This window comes from Abrus precatorius, unplaced genomic scaffold, assembly GCF_003935025.1.
Source record: "Abrus precatorius isolate BTA unplaced genomic scaffold, Abrus_2018 Scaffold3, whole genome shotgun sequence".
Lineage (NCBI taxonomy): Eukaryota > Viridiplantae > Streptophyta > Magnoliopsida > Fabales > Fabaceae > Abrus > Abrus precatorius.
The window spans coordinates 313,348-329,877 of NW_020874373.1; the positions used below are offsets into that span (position 1 = coordinate 313,348).

Sequence of the window (16,530 nt, forward strand, 5' to 3'; positions counted from 1 at the left end):
GCAACGCACAAGAAAAACTCTCAATACATTCTTGTTTATCAAGTCATGTCGAGTCCTCTTCGGTATTGCTTCCTTATGAGCAAGTTAGAAAGACACTTTGAGACTTTTTGTTCAAAGTTCTTCATTAAATATTTTTTCACAAGTTTCCAAGTAAAATGCTCTTACCTATTCATGAATCAAGCAAATTGCGCTTTTATTCATTCTAATTAATCAAGAAACTTCACAATATTTGTTCTTCACTAGTGCCATCACATCTTCGGTTAGATAATCTTTTACTCATGAATCGGTTTCCAATCTACTCTTCCCTCAATTAACTGTAAGGATTATTTCGTGCATTACTATTTACGGGTCTAGTGAGAGGGAGAAAACTCAAGAATTTTTTGCAACTCCTATGGTTTGTTCTTTTATTTTTTCCTGTCAATGTGATATGATTTTGTTTAAGCAGGAGATATTTGACTCATTGGCATTACGGACACGGTAAAGCAAGCAAAAACCATGGGGCTGGTTCTACTCTTCATCCTGTGTCCGTGGGTGGTTTATTGTTTTGACTTTTGAGATTGGTATACATGTCCTTTTATAAATGTTTTAAATAATGTTGTCACCTTTGATGTTTCTGTGATGTCTCTTTGATGACTACTTATACTACCTATATTAAGAGTTAGAATACTTCTAGTACTCAAACTTAATGAATTTGCTTTTTTGTCTATAAAGAATACTATATATTGCACAATAATATATAAATACAAACTTTTCATATATTAATTTTTTAAACAATAACGATTTTTATATAATACTGTTTTTATTAGCAAAATAAATATTCATTAACGGAGTATTAATAGCACTCAAGCAAATTACAAAGGAATATCACATTAATTTCGGCTGTATATTGTACTTAATTTTGCATAACTACAACACTTACTTCCTGATGTTATTATCACTTATGCCAAACTTCTCTATAAAATACAACCAAAATACATAGTGCAATGACTGCAGATAATTAAACTGAGGAATCACATTATGATATACAAGTCGGGATTAGAAGCCCAATCATATAGAGAGAAAGAAAATTCTACAAGCTTTGTTTTCATTTGATACCAAGATTTGAATTTTATCAATTCCAACAAGCCTCTTGCAGATTATATAAGTGATTGTCGATGATTATGCTTTTTCTATTTATCCATGTAGAGTCCACATAGCAGCAAATCATAAGTACAAACCTTGCTTTCTATGATATATTAAGCGTGCCTCACATTATGATATACAAGTCGGGATTAGAAGCCCAATCATATAGAGAGAAAGAAAATTCTACAAGCTTTGTTTTCATTTGATACCAAGATTTGAATTTTATCAATTCCAACAAGCCTCTTGCAGATTATATAAGTGATTGTCGATGATTATGCTTTTTCTATTTATCCATGTAGAGTCCACATAGCAGCAAATCATAAGTACAAACCTTGCTTTCTATGCTATATTAAGCGTGCCTCACATATTTCAATAGTAGTTTTACATCTCTCTCTTATTATTTCACTTATCATGTCTCTCAATTTTATTTTTCTTTTCTTTCTGCATCATCCTACACTTAAAAAATGGGGTGTACAATAGTTATCACTTTTTTTCTTCAATTATTATATATTTAACTAATTAAACTATATATCCTTTATATATATGTGTGTGTGTGTGTGTAAGTAGTAGAGAGTAAAAAATGAGTTTTGGCTCCTGAAACAATTTATCCAAGTCAACCTACGTTTATTATTGTTAATCTTATCAGTTAAAGTAAATTGTATTCTTCACTCTTTAAAAAAATTTCATATTTTACATTATCATCTATTTTATTTTAAAATTATATAACTCATTTTTTTAAAAAAATAAAAATACATAACAAATTACCAATACTCGAATTTTTATTTTGTATATGTTAATTACATAATTTTTTTTCGCCCTTTATCTTTTGAAATTTTAAAACTCTCTTAATAGTGATAGATATTTACTGTTTTATGAAAAAAAAACATATTAAAATATTAACAAAGAAAGCGTAAAATTTATAAAAAAATATTTTAATAAAAAATGTCAAACAAATATATAACAACACTTGAATGAAAATTTAAAAATAAATTAACAGTGATCTATTTTAATTTTTCAAAATAGAGAGTTATATGATTTTAAAATAGAAAAGTTGATAATATAATATGTGCATCTTAAAAGGAGAGAAATGTAATTTACTCTACCCTACTTGTTTAGCTAGATTCTCTTGACTTCCTCCTTAGCAGGTAGCACCAAACTCAATCCGTTGCAAGTCTTATGACCCATCTCACAAACTTTCCTCTCCCCAGGTTCATATTTTGATCCGCTATCGTCGTTGGTCTCTTTTCTTCAACATTGACAGTCGTTGCTTCTTTTTCTTACAACTGTTGATTGCATTGGTTGCGTGTCTAAGTCGTCTCCATTTGCTCCTTGTCATCATTTATTGGAGGGTTCATCTTAATCCTCCTTTGTTCGTGGTTTATTTGTTTGCATACATTGTGGGTTTCCTTCGTCTTGACCTTGTATTCTGTTGTTGTTCGTTTGCTTATTGCTTCCATAACTACTGATCAGAGTGTTGTTGTGTTAATTGATCTTTGTTGTGCCTAATTCGTTACCATGAAGAGTCCTTTTTCGTCTGTATTACTATTGAGCCTAATTTTATTGACTTAATCATTTTTAACAGCTTAATGACAATAATCCCAAAACTATATTATAACATGACTTTTATCACAAATGAGAATTCCTTTCTCTCTCTCTCTCTCTCTCTCTATATATATATATATATAAAATTAAAAACAATTCTAAGACAATGTTATACACGCGCACACACAAATACAATTTTCATATTTTTGTGTCATCCAAATAAGAGGTGACCATCTTTCACAACTTTATTTCTTATAAACTCCCTTTTCACTTTTGAAAACATGATTGTATAGAAAGAATTAACAACAATAGTGGAATAGTAAATGTTTTTCATCGCATTTTAAAACTAAAAAAAACTTGTATCATCAATATACTACTTGCTCATTTATCTTCTCACTTCCATCTAAATAACATATCATAAATTGAAAAATTATTCACTATCCTCAATAATGTTGCCTCCATAACAATCTTCGTTTAATAGAGATATCATCTACATGTCAATAGAAGAAAGTAATTGAACCGTGGCATATACTTAAATCTTATATGAGAAAAATTGTTAAGAGAAATAAAGTTTCCTATTTTTTTCAGCAACTGTGATGCATCCCAAGCTTATCAAAATAATAAAAGAAAGAACGTTATTTATACACAATCAGATGCATACTATTTTATAGAAAAATGAAAAATGAAAATGAAAATAAAAAGAAAAAAATAATAAACATAATAGTGGTGATGTAATAGAGAAAAAATATATGAAAAATGTAAAATAAACATAAAAAATAGAGCATAATTATAATTAAATTTTATTTTTCACTTTCCCTTTTTGTAATATAAGAGTTGTTGGTTTTAATTTTTAGTATAATGATTTTTTTTAAAAATGAAAACTATTATATTTGGATTAATGTTATAAAAGTAAAATTGAATTATTTGATTTTATTTAAATGAAAAAACATAGTTACTTTTAAAATATAAAATATATTTTATAGATCTTACATTCAGAATTAATTTTGTACAACTACGCAGTTAATATTATTTTCACTCTTTCTAAAAATCGGTTGTGTACGTTCACTGTAAAAATATTTAAAAACAAAATATTTGTGTGAAGAACATGATGCTATTTGTGAAACAAATTTTTGTGGCCTCAAACGTGAATTTGGTGCGAACCAAACAGGAGCTTTTCGATTCCACGGTAGATTAGAGCCTAAATTTATAACTTTTTTATATATATAAAACCCCTTTGAATTGTCTTCTGTTCTCTTTAATATTTTTATATAATCGGATGAGAAGTGGACAAAGCTGGTGTCAGAAATCAAAGTTTTATCTTTTTTAAGAGAAAGAAAATTTTGAAAAAAGGTAAACCGGCAGGGGTATTTGGGTCAATTTAAAAGGAACTGTCATTCAAGACTACAGGGTCAAGAAACAGAATCATGTTATTCCCTCATTTTTACCCCTTCAAACTTTTTCCTGTCTCCATCCAAACCTACTGTCCAGCCTTTCTTTCCTATTTCCTCCAAAGCCCTAATCTCTCTCTCTCTCCCTCTCTCCCTCCCTCTCTCTCCTACCTAGCAGTAGTGCACAACACAAGGAAGAATATTAACACACCCATTAACAAGTGATGATGTGAGTTTGCTTCACTCTTTAAAGGAAAAAAACCCAATCCCTTAGCAATATCAGAAACCCAAGCTACTAAAAAAAACAGACGCTGCCACAGCTATAGCCTTAGGAGCCTTCTAGTATTGCTCAATAAATACTTTCAACTTGCTGCAAAGAGCAAAGAGGAAGGGCCACCCACTCTCCCATCAATCTCATCACATTCTCAACATCAAAAAATCTTCTTTTGCTTCACCATTTCAGGTACATGTGTATTACCTCTCTCTCTTCCATTTCTTTCCCCCTTAATAAAAATGAAAAAAATAACCCCAAAGTCTGTAATATCAATCAACAATCAGAGTTTGTTTCCTTTCCTTTTTCTTTTTTATTTTCCCCTTTAAGTTGTTATTTTCATTTACAGTAACTTCTAAAGGGAAAAAAACATTAACAAATAAATTATTCAAATAAAAGGACATTTCCTCAACTGTTATCCAAATTATAAGTATAGTAACTCTCCATCTCAATTAACCTTCACCCATCTCTCTCACACTCCTCACTCTGGTCACTGTCTTAGGAACCCTAGAACAACAACCCAGATTACTATTCTGGGCTGTAGCCAACACAATTAACCTCGGATCTGTAAAGAAAAGCACAAAGGCCATGGATTCAAATATTCAAGACTTTATAGACACATGTAACTCTGACAACACCTGCAACCTCACCAACACCAACACCAACATCACCAACTTAACTGCTTCTGCTACCTCTTCCTCATCTGCTTCCACTTCCATCATCAACAACAACACAAGCAGCCGCTACGAGAATCAGAAGCGCCGTGACTGGAACACCTTTGGACAGTACCTCAAGAATCACCGTCCCCCTCTCTCCCTCTCCAGGTGTAGCGGTGCACACGTCCTTGAATTTCTACGGTACATATACATATATCTATATGACAATACAAACCCTCTTTTTATTTCTTCAAAATAAGCATAATAATAATAATAATAATAAATACACACACACCATGCACCTCTTCTCTCTCCTTCTTTGTGCATATATATGAATATAATTATATATCATAATCTGATTTTCTTTATTTTTGTTTTCTAGTTGAGTTATTAATTATTGATGTGTGTGTTGGTGTGAAGGTACCTGGATCAATTTGGGAAGACAAAAGTGCACACACCAATTTGTCCCTTTTATGGGCACCCGAATCCTCCAGCTCCATGTCCATGTCCTCTTAGGCAAGCTTGGGGAAGCCTTGACGCGCTCATAGGTCGTTTGCGTGCAGCTTTTGAAGAAAACGGAGGGAAACCTGAAGCAAATCCTTTTGGAGCTCGTGCTGTGAGGCTCTATCTTCGTGAGGTTCGTGATCTGCAATCCAAAGCAAGAGGAATTAGCTATGAGAAGAAGAAAAGGAAGCGCCCTCCACCGCACCAACAATCCATGCCACTACCTCCACCAGGTGCAAGTGCAACTCACTAGGAGAGTTTTCACTCCATGGGAAATTCTACTCTCTCTCTCTCTCTCTCTCTCCCCTTTCACTGTCACAAGTTCAAAACCTTAATCTCCAAGAGGTTTTTCTTCTTTTAAGCTCAACAAGCTTTTAGAATCATGCTTTAATTTAGTATCATATGTAGGGTTTTTTTTCTTCTTTTTTTCTCTGTTAATTTTTCTCAAAGCTGCTATATCTGGTCCATATAGACTGTTTGTCTTTGGATCCTGTTAGCTATTGCAGAAGCAAAAGTTTAAAATTAAAATCTGGGATATCATGCATCTCTGCTTTATAAGCGCACAGTGCGGTACTGGTAGTAGACTCGTAGTGGGAAGTACTGAAAAGTGGTAGAGAGAGTGAGTGAATGAATATACACGGAAACCATGATGATATATCCTTGTGAGCAACCAAAAGCATGGTATTATTATTATAATTATTATTCATAGTTTTATATATATATATGTACTTCACAGGTCAAGCTTAGACTTGCAGATTAATTATGTGCCTTAATTTGATCATACTAGCTTTTGGGCCGCACATTATCTTAATTTTCTTTTTTCGAAGCGTTGAATTTTACTATATTTGCTAGCTAGCAATTTGAATCATTTGATGTCATATGATTGTTTGAAGTTTGAACTATGAGGTTACAGGTAGGAAGTCACTTCCATACATAGTTATTTTTCGATAACATTATTTTTGCATCTTCTGTTTCGGATATTGATGATCATTTTTTCCGTATCTACAAATGAGTATTACCCTTTCTCAACCTCCTTTTTTCATCCCAGTTGCCACTTCTTCGCTTTACTGTCTCCTCCAAATGTTTTTTGTGTGGAAAGAGAATGATAGAGTCCCTAAAGCTTAATAATCATATCAAGTTCTGTTTCAAACTGACAAGTTTTATTCTCTCTCCCTTGCCACTAACGGCTGGCTGATAAATAGATCAATTTGATTGATGATGCTGATTCATATTATATGCTGTGGAAGTGGTGCTGTCATTTCAACTGAAGGAAAATTGCAAAAGCAACTGAAAATTAATGGCAGACAATGTGATTAATTCCTCCATGACTAAACCTTCTATTATTAGCTTAATATATTGTTTATCATCCTGATTAGTATCTTATTTATGTTTTTCCTTTTTTTATACATAATACCTTATATACATGTTTAGGCAGAGTTCCAATTAACAAAACCTCCTTGTAGATCACGATGCATGCTATTAACTCACATATTTTCGTAATTTGAATTAGGTTATGCCTGCAGATGGCAAGGGGGCTTTTTAAACTATACTCGTTTATCAAACAAAAGGGTTTGTCAAAATTATCCACCAGTAAATAACTTTATTTTAAGTAGATTAATATATTTTTAATAAAAATTTAAATATGAAATTAATATAAAATTTTGATTTCGTTAGTTTATTTAGAAGTTATTTATTCTATGAAATAAATTAAATAAAATTTAAATTAAAACAAACAAAATGTTGAATGATGTGGCAATTAGATTTAAACTTGGATTATCACCCTAGGGGGAAGTAGTCAGAAGCAGAAAGCTTGTTACCTTCAAATCAAATGCTTATATAACGAAGTTTAAATCTAATACCAAGCTAATGAGGCAAACTTGTCTTAAAGGGTGAAGAGTCAACAAATAGGTCAATAAATAAAAAAATTGGAATATATATATATACACACACACACAAAACTTAATCAACACCAAACGTGCAAATAGAGTCGGTAGAAATTTTCTTAATTAACTTGGCCAACAAATTGGTCTGTTAAATGTTGGGTGATGTATCTCCTTTGTATTAAGTTATTAATATTTTGGGTGAAAAGGAAGAATTTTCTTCAATCCCTCTGATCATGAAGAGGCGCCTATGGTAACTCCAATCGGCTAAGCGAAACCCAATAAGACAGAGGATTTATGGTGGAAAGATAAGCTAACCTTCTTATTTTCCTTTATGAAGTGATTCTAGTGGGGTATATATGACACTACCACTTCAAAACATAGAGGGTCTATTCTTTCCCTTAATGATTCAGGTTTACATTTCGTCAGTTTTGAGTTTAGGCAGTTTCTGTATATACCATTAAAGCATTATATATAGCTTTATGATGCTATCATCATTATTTAACTTTGATAAATAATCATGTTGTTAATGCAATTGACATCGTACTGAATTAATTTCATATTTTACTATCATTATTTCAACTGTAAAGAATCTTTAACTGCTAAATATCGGTTTTACCATTTAACAGTAAAGACAAATATAATTTACTATTATTAGAAAATTTAGATTGAAAATTTAAAAGAGAACTTTTAAAGCAGCAATAGTGCACTCAAATTGGCATCAAAGAAACAGTTTTTATAAAAGAAACAAAAAAAAGAAGGAAATAGAACGTACGTGTTCGAATTTCCGCCGTTAGTTTATTTACTAATTGTTCTGTTAATGATCATAATTCAGAATTAAATATGTGAAAATAAATTTTCTACTAATATATAATAACATATTATTTTCGTATTTAATATATTAATAACATATGTTAACTTTTTAATATTAATTTATATTTTTATTAATATGATATATCATTTTTTTTTGCTAATGATATATCATATTTTAATATAAATTCTTTATATTAGACTATAGTTACATATATTAATTTAATATTAGATTAATAATGAATATTATATTTGTAGTGATATAATTGTCAGTAATTAATTACAATAATAATATTTAATGAAAATGATACTTTATATTAATTTCATTTAAAATTTATAATATAATGAATTAAAACTATGTCTACTGACGGGTAGAGTGCAAGTTTTTTAGTCTTATAAATGAGTGTGACATTAAATAAAAAATTAATAAATATTTTTTGCTAAAAATTATTCTAAAAAATGTAATAATAAAATATTATATTAGTTTTTCCAGTTACTGCCCTTAAATATTAATTAACATTATGATTTTTATAAAGAAAATATATCCATGCAAGTATATAGAAAATACTTCCAACTTGTATAAAAAACAACCAATAAGTAAAATTCTAGCGTTGTTTAATACAGTATATACATAGGACAATTACCACTGCAAGTAAAGAGAGGAGAAAAATATAATTTACAACTAAACCAAGACAAACTTAAAACTTTAATTGAATCCATCAGAACTATAAAACCAAAAGGCAATTCATTTCTACTCGATGCGAGAGAGCCACCAGGGCCATAAAGCTGCTAACCATAACATCCATGCATAATGCACTAAAATACCTAAGTAAAAAAATGCATAATATCCTAGCCAAGCATAAAAAATTAAAAATCATATAAAACTCTATAAGCAATGCTACAGTTTAGTAGAAAATGAGAAAAGCTTTACAATTGATCATAACAAACAACACAAGACTGATTATAAAGCGATGAGATTTATGTTTCCTTAATTTTGATTTCGTTCTACTTGGTAAGGATTTGGTCCAAAAACCCTCCCATGCAAATTCTATTTCCTTGGAAGGAAGCAGATTTTTCCAGGGCCTCTTAAATGCAAAGGCCATTAAATCTGAAGAGCTACTCATAAGATATGATCAGATTATTTCTACATCTGTGAATAATGTACCCCTTGCAGACAAACTATAAGTTTTATTTCTTTTTTTAATTTTATAAAATGTAATACATGTATGTGCAGTTATAGACCCAAAAATTTTATATTATATATAGAGACAATACTCACACACAGGCTCGGTTCTGAGGGTAGTTTAGAGATGCGATCGCCTAGAGCCCAAACTTCAAAGAGGGCCCAAAGTAAAAATCATGTCCTACTTTCTCTTGAAAAAAATTTCAGCTTACAGTTTGCAGTTAAAAAAATAAAAAAATAAAAAAATAAAACCTTTTAATTCCTTGTACTTCACTTGCTATAAACGTAATTGACTCATTGACTTTTGTAAACTTAAAACTTCATTTAATTCTAAAATTTTACTATTCTTAACATTAAAGCTTATGGAGAATTTTAGTTTTCTCCAAAAAATTAAACAGTTATTAAGTTTGTAAAATCTACAGATTGTTATCTAAATATTTTAATTACTTATAGAATTTTTTTTACGGTCTCAATGACTATATCATCAATTGAAAGAAGTTTTTAGAGTTAAAATTAATCAAAACTTACCTAAGGTCATCAATGTTACAAAAACCGTTGAATGATTTCACAATTTTATCAATTGATAAAGAATTTTTAAAAAATATTAATATTAATGTTATCATTAATGATTTTGCATCTCAGAATGCTCAAAGAACTCATTTTTTATATTTTTTGTGTTTTTGTAGTTAATTATAATATAGAGTTGTTTGAATGAAAAAATATTTTTTTTATAATTTTATTAGAAAAAATTATAGCCACTTAAAAAAATGTATTATTTTAATAAAATTATTAATATATGTTTTTATTTTATTTATTACATTTTATAATTTTTTTAAAGGGTCCTAATTTTTTATTTCGCCTAGAGTCCCAAAAAAGTCAAGAATGACTCTGCCCACACACATATATAAAATTATATAAAACAGTAAAAATATAAAAAAAATTTCAGAACATTTAAAATGTATTATACATATAATTTAAAATAAATAAATAAAATTTTGGTGTGGCAGTCACCTTCAAAACCTATATAACTTTCGTCCGTTTCTATGTATATATGGGGAATGTGTGCAGAATTTAGGTGTTTTAAAAAATGTAAAATTCTTTTAAAAGAAAAAGAGTTGTGAAATAACAAGGGCAGATAAAAAGTATGATAATGTAGGTATATGTAATTTTTAGTACTATTTGGAAAATTTATGGAGTGTATCTGTGTATGCATAGACATGCAAGTTTTACTAGGGTTTCTAATTTATAAATCAAGGTAAAGATATGGTATTATTAGGTATTTGCTTAGACGAAAATAAGCTAGCTCATTACAAATTTATTAGGTAGTTTATATTTAGTCTTAACCAAGCTAGATTCATTATTTAATAAATAAAGTTAGGACTTTCTATTAAATTAAAAAAAAGACTTCAAACTATCAAAAGAATAGTTTACGACTAAATAAGTTGACCTATTTAAATAAATATAGATGACTAATATTATGTATAAAAAAATTGTTCAAATAAGTTTTCCATGTGAAATTTAATATTTTATTATATAAATTCTGATTTTGTCACTGAATAATAGTTTATATGAATTTTAATTTTTTCATTATTTTTAAAAATTATCAAGTTCATTGTTTGTTAAATTTATTATTTTTAAATACTTATTAAAATTTATCTATTTTTTTTAATTTATATCACATTATCCATTAATTTTATAATTTATATTTTATATTTGATATTCTCATTATAAATATGTCTATTTTATGTTTTATTAAAATTTTCATAACAATATATTTTTATATTAGATTTAAAATATATAATTTAATATATTCTATATTTTTAATTTTAATTTAATTTTAGTGTAAAAATTTTATATATTTAATTAATTAAAATACTTTATAGATGTAATTTTTATATTATTTATTGCAAAATAATATTTTTTACAAATATAACAAATAATAATTAAGTGAAAATATAAAAGAATATTTACTTAATTAATTTAATTTAATTTAATCTTGCCTGTGTGCAAACCTTTGTCTATAAAAAAGTAAAAGATATTATTATTAAGTATGCTGTTAAATAAATTTATAAGTTAAGGTTTTTTTTTTTTGGTTTGAAAAATTTAAGTTAGATGAAATTTTAAATATAATTTATATTAAATAAATAAATCAATACAAATTTTAACTTCAAAAATCAGACCAAACTAGAAGCACAAAGTCTATTAGGTTTCTGAAAATTCGGCACAATACTGACATCTTGAGCTATAGACAATATAATATTAAAATCATTTAGTGCAATTACTTGCATCTAATTGATATTTTGGTTGCCCCACATAAATTGATTAAAGAACTTACCTTTTTCAAGCAACAAAAATTTACAAATGTAAACCCTACAAATCTTTTCAAATGACAGGGGATTTGTTACTATGAACATGTTCTTAACTTAAGCTTTCTTATTCATTAATCTTAAGTGAAATCAGTGCCCCAAAGCAGAGATGAGATTGAGTTGGGATTTGTCAGTATGCTAAAAGCTGATATTGTTTTGTGCTTTGCTGTGAGAGAAAAAGGTGTGGTTGGCCATAAAAGAATAATTGCACCAAACCAACAACTAAATCATTGTTTAATTGAACCACACTGAGAAAATGAATTGCGCATATGTTCAAACGTCAGAGTATCTAAGAATTCCCTGTGTTTCTAACAAAACGACAATACTGATTTATATTGTTAAAATATATTATTTTAAGCACATTTTTCTTTCTTTAGAAAAAATATTTGAGTTAGATAACATATTATTAAAATGTGTTAACGTAAAGTAAAATAATGAAAAAGTAATTACTTTTTAAATTATAACACGCGATTTCTAACACGCAGGCCATAAAAGATGCTTACACAGATAAGTTATACAAAGAAATCTCTAGGTAGATAAGTAAAAAAGTAGATGACATGTCAATGACAAAGAAGAATATTATATATAATATGTATATAACTTTTTATTATTTTTATCATATATATATATATATATATATATATATATATATCTTAAAATACACTATAAATAAAATATATAAAAAATGTCACGATATCCTTTTAACAGTATTTAAAAAATAATTTTTAAACTGTTTAGCATAGTAAATAATAAGAGATTATATATAATAAATTTTTGTTAAAAATTACAAAAGTTAATATAATTTAATGTACTGATATTATTAAATGTTATAATTTTTAGTACAAATTTATTATATAATTTTTTTAATATGTACAATACTGTACAAATTAAAATAATTTTAAAAATATTTTCTTTTTAAATATGTTACTGTAGAATAGTACTTGTTTTTTTTTTTTAAGTTTGAACATCCTACTAATCTTGAACAATGCTCCTTACAAATTCCTAAACCTTATTTTCTTTCATATTTTAGAATAATGTTAGATATAATTAGACTATTAATTCAAATATTATATTATTTATTTTAGATTAAAATAAAAATTTATATATTTTAATGTTTTTAAATAAATAACATTAAGAATATATTGACAATAGTAGATTTAAGACTATATTTAGTTACCTCAAAATTTATTTGATGATTAGAAATTATATAATTTCAAACTCATAACATAACATGTATTATAATTTTATAATTTATAAAAGATGTGTCGTGTTATAAGTGGTGAATCACATTATTTTGAACTATTTAATTTTTTTATTAATCAACCACATGTCCTTTTGGATTACGTAGGACTTGAGTTAATATAAAATATAAGCTTTAATTAAAAAAAATACATTTTTCTTATCCATAACTATTAAATTTCAAATTTTGAATTTTTGTATTTATTTTTTATTTTATTTTTATCACATCATATATTACAATTTTTTTTTCTTATCTCTCTTATACTCGCCCATTTAATGTTCAAATCTACAATAGTCATCATGCCACCCATTGATTTTTAAAAGCAATTCTTACTCTATTCCTTTTAATGTTGAGTGATAATTCATGTTTGAATGTTGTATATCTCACATATATCCCACAAAAGTGACGAAGCATTATTGTGATTGTGGGATCACTAGACACATGGGGGCTATAATTTTGGAACTTTGTTTTTGTTGTCTTCTTTATTCTGATTTTCAGTTAGTAATGCATAAGAAGAGAAAGGAATAGAATATAAGGCGTGGTGAAAGACTAGCCAATTCTTAACTAATTATTATCCCTCTTTAATTAATCTTAACCATTGAATCATAAAATTAAGTGCTAAGATTAGGCTATATGGTAACCGGGTCTTCATCCATGTTCAGGTGAGCAAGGAAAGAAACAATTGTGATGCAGAATTATAGATAAGTGAATGTTTTAATGGCATGCAATGAGGATGAGGATGTGACATTTCATTTACCACATTATTATTTAACACACTATCTTGATAATGGCTAAAAATACACATTTTAAAAAAATTATATCAAAATTGAACAACAACAAAATTACAGACAGAAATAAGAAATTGTATTTATAAATATTAAAAAATATATTTATACTAATTATTATTTAGTTAACATTTAAACAAATTATCTGTATCAACAAGGATCATGGCATATATAAAATAGTTGTCATATACTAAACAAAGGATAAAAACACAATTACTCTTATATAACCTACCCAAAACACAATGGTGAGGGCAAGAGTGAAATGGGGAGCAAAACAAATAAGACTGTGGTGCCCTTTAATCTTAACTTCCTTTGAATTGTTAGCTCATTCAAAAATGCATCAAGTCAGGAAATATTGGTAAGTGTGAAACTATTTGCGAAAGCATTTCTTATGTTATATGAAGAAAGTCACCTACATGTTAATTTATCCTGTAATAAATAATATGAATATACACTAACAGTATAATGCATTGTATTATTAGATAGTTTATTAGTATAGAAAATTAATCTATACTATTAGTATATTGAATGTTAATAAAATAAATTATACTGTTATATATTTATATTAATAATCCAATCTTTACATAAATATTATATCAACAGACACTATCTTCATATATATTTGTTCTCCAGTAATAAAGGATATTTTAACACAATATTAAATTAAATCAAACAAAACAAATTAACTATAATGATTTTTAAACATTTTTTAATCTACCATTATTGAATAAATTTCTATTAAAGCTATGACAACACACAATTCCCTTTAATTTACTTTTGTAAATAAATAAAGGCTATAAAATTGGAGTTTTGGGATACTTTTGTATTAGTATATTTAGAGAAAAGAGAATTAACGGGTAGAAAGACAGAAAGAAATGTATGTTTTAAATCTTATATTGTTTATTTAAAAGGTGTATCCCATTCATGTGTTAAAAAATGTCTTCCCTCACTTTATATGGAATTATATTGTTTTTATAGTAATTTTTTACAAAAAAATATTTTAAATCTTTTTTATAACATCACTCGTCTAATTAATTATTTATTTATTTTATCGCTCGAAAATTTTATAAAAAATAAATTTTCACTGACGATAGACGTGCATAACATGTCGTTAGAAGGTCAAAAGGATAGAATACAACCACAGTCACAGGCAACACAGTGACTTTGAGCAGGCTATCAGAATGGCTAAATTACCCTTCTATCATAATTTATTGAAAAAGGCTTATTTTTTTTAATTTTTCTTTCTACGTTTATCCTCCTCCTGTTTACTTTGCCAAATTATAATCCCTTCTAAGTATTCTAATTTCCCACTTCTCCAATTTTTAATCTTCAATGATCTAAACAAAGTCTAACTAGAATGTGTATTGTACTTTCAACATTCATGCGTAAATAAGAATATATATGGAAACAATTTTGAATCAGCCATACAGAGGTTGACATATAAAGATAAAAAGTAAGGCTTCTAGGGTGTTATTGATTTATTTGAAAGTACAGTAAAACTTATAATTTGTTAAATTTAAAATGAAACGAAGGTGATTGTGTTACGTGCAGCAAGTGATGGAGATGGTGATTTTGGTGTGTGGTGTGTATGAGAAAGTAGAACAAATGAGGCAATAGAAGCCAAAAAGGGGCATTAAAGCTGGCCAAAGTTTCCCTTCCCCATAACTGCGTGATTTAAGCTAGTGACTGCTATTTCTGATGAACCAAAGCAAAGTGTTCCTCCAATCTACGGGACTAGCCACTGAACCCTCTGAAATCTGAACCCCTCTCACGTTATCAACAGTATTGCACAGATCCAAGTGCAGAAATCACCAGCTGCGTCACACAATTATTGCACTCCAAAATTCAACTACACCAAATCTCTGTTCTCAAAATACCCCTTCCCTAACGCAACCAAATTAACAACACTCGACAACGTATTCCAGGAACCACTGTCCTATGTTGCTTACATCTAACTCAGCAATTTAGCATGAACGCGTGTGCATGTCGATTTTATAATAATTAATATGCTAGCTTGTACCCCCAGTGTATATATATTGGGAAATCACACGTTTTAAAAGAAACAGAAATAGAAAATAAATATTAAATCAAAACTAGCATTCATTGTTTATGATACATACTCCTCATACGATTTGAATGGTGTCTAATAAATAGAAATATTTTTTGGAAATTTCAAAATAACTCGCTTCATTCTTCACTTGTAGATACATGTTTAGTAATTGCCTGATTTGGTATTTTATAAATAACATATTTTAAACATATAAAAGTATTATATTCAAATATTCTAATATGCCTAAATTTATACATAAATTAATGTACTTAAATATTTAAATAAAATACATATATTTTGTCGTCACCTTGTTTATATATATAACGGGAGAATTTACTTATTTTAAAAATAAAATCTGATTAACTTATTCTACTTAAATAATTTGTTATTAACCATAAAATTTTATTAATCTAATCGTTGACTTAAATGTTCTTAATAAATCAACTTTTAAAATTTATTTGATATTTTATCAAGCAACATTATTTTAATGTATTTTTTTTAAAATAAAAAATGATTATAAAATTATATACTTATAAATATTTAATATATTTAAAATTTAACATGTATGATTATAAAAATAATGTTATATAATTTAATAATTAAATTAATATATATAGAAAATTAATAAACCGAGGAAGTTTTCAGAAGTAAATGAACGAATATATAACAGCTGCAAAGAAAAAATGTCATACTAATATGAAAATCTAGATATATCCATTTTGACAATGGCCTT

General features: G+C 27.6%; 1 protein-coding gene across 1 annotated transcript; it reads left to right on the forward strand.

Annotated features, from left to right (window-relative positions):
• The first annotated feature begins 4,911 nt into the window (after positions 1-4,911).
• LOC113863192 (protein LIGHT-DEPENDENT SHORT HYPOCOTYLS 4-like) lies at positions 4,912-5,983 on the forward strand. The gene is made up of 2 exons (XM_027496670.1): positions 4,912-5,180; positions 5,400-5,983. The coding sequence occupies exons 1-2, from the start codon at positions 4,912-4,914 to the stop codon at positions 5,734-5,736; spliced, it is 606 nt and encodes a 201-aa protein (XP_027352471.1). The 3' UTR covers positions 5,737-5,983.
• The last annotated feature ends 10,547 nt before the right edge of the window (positions 5,984-16,530 follow it).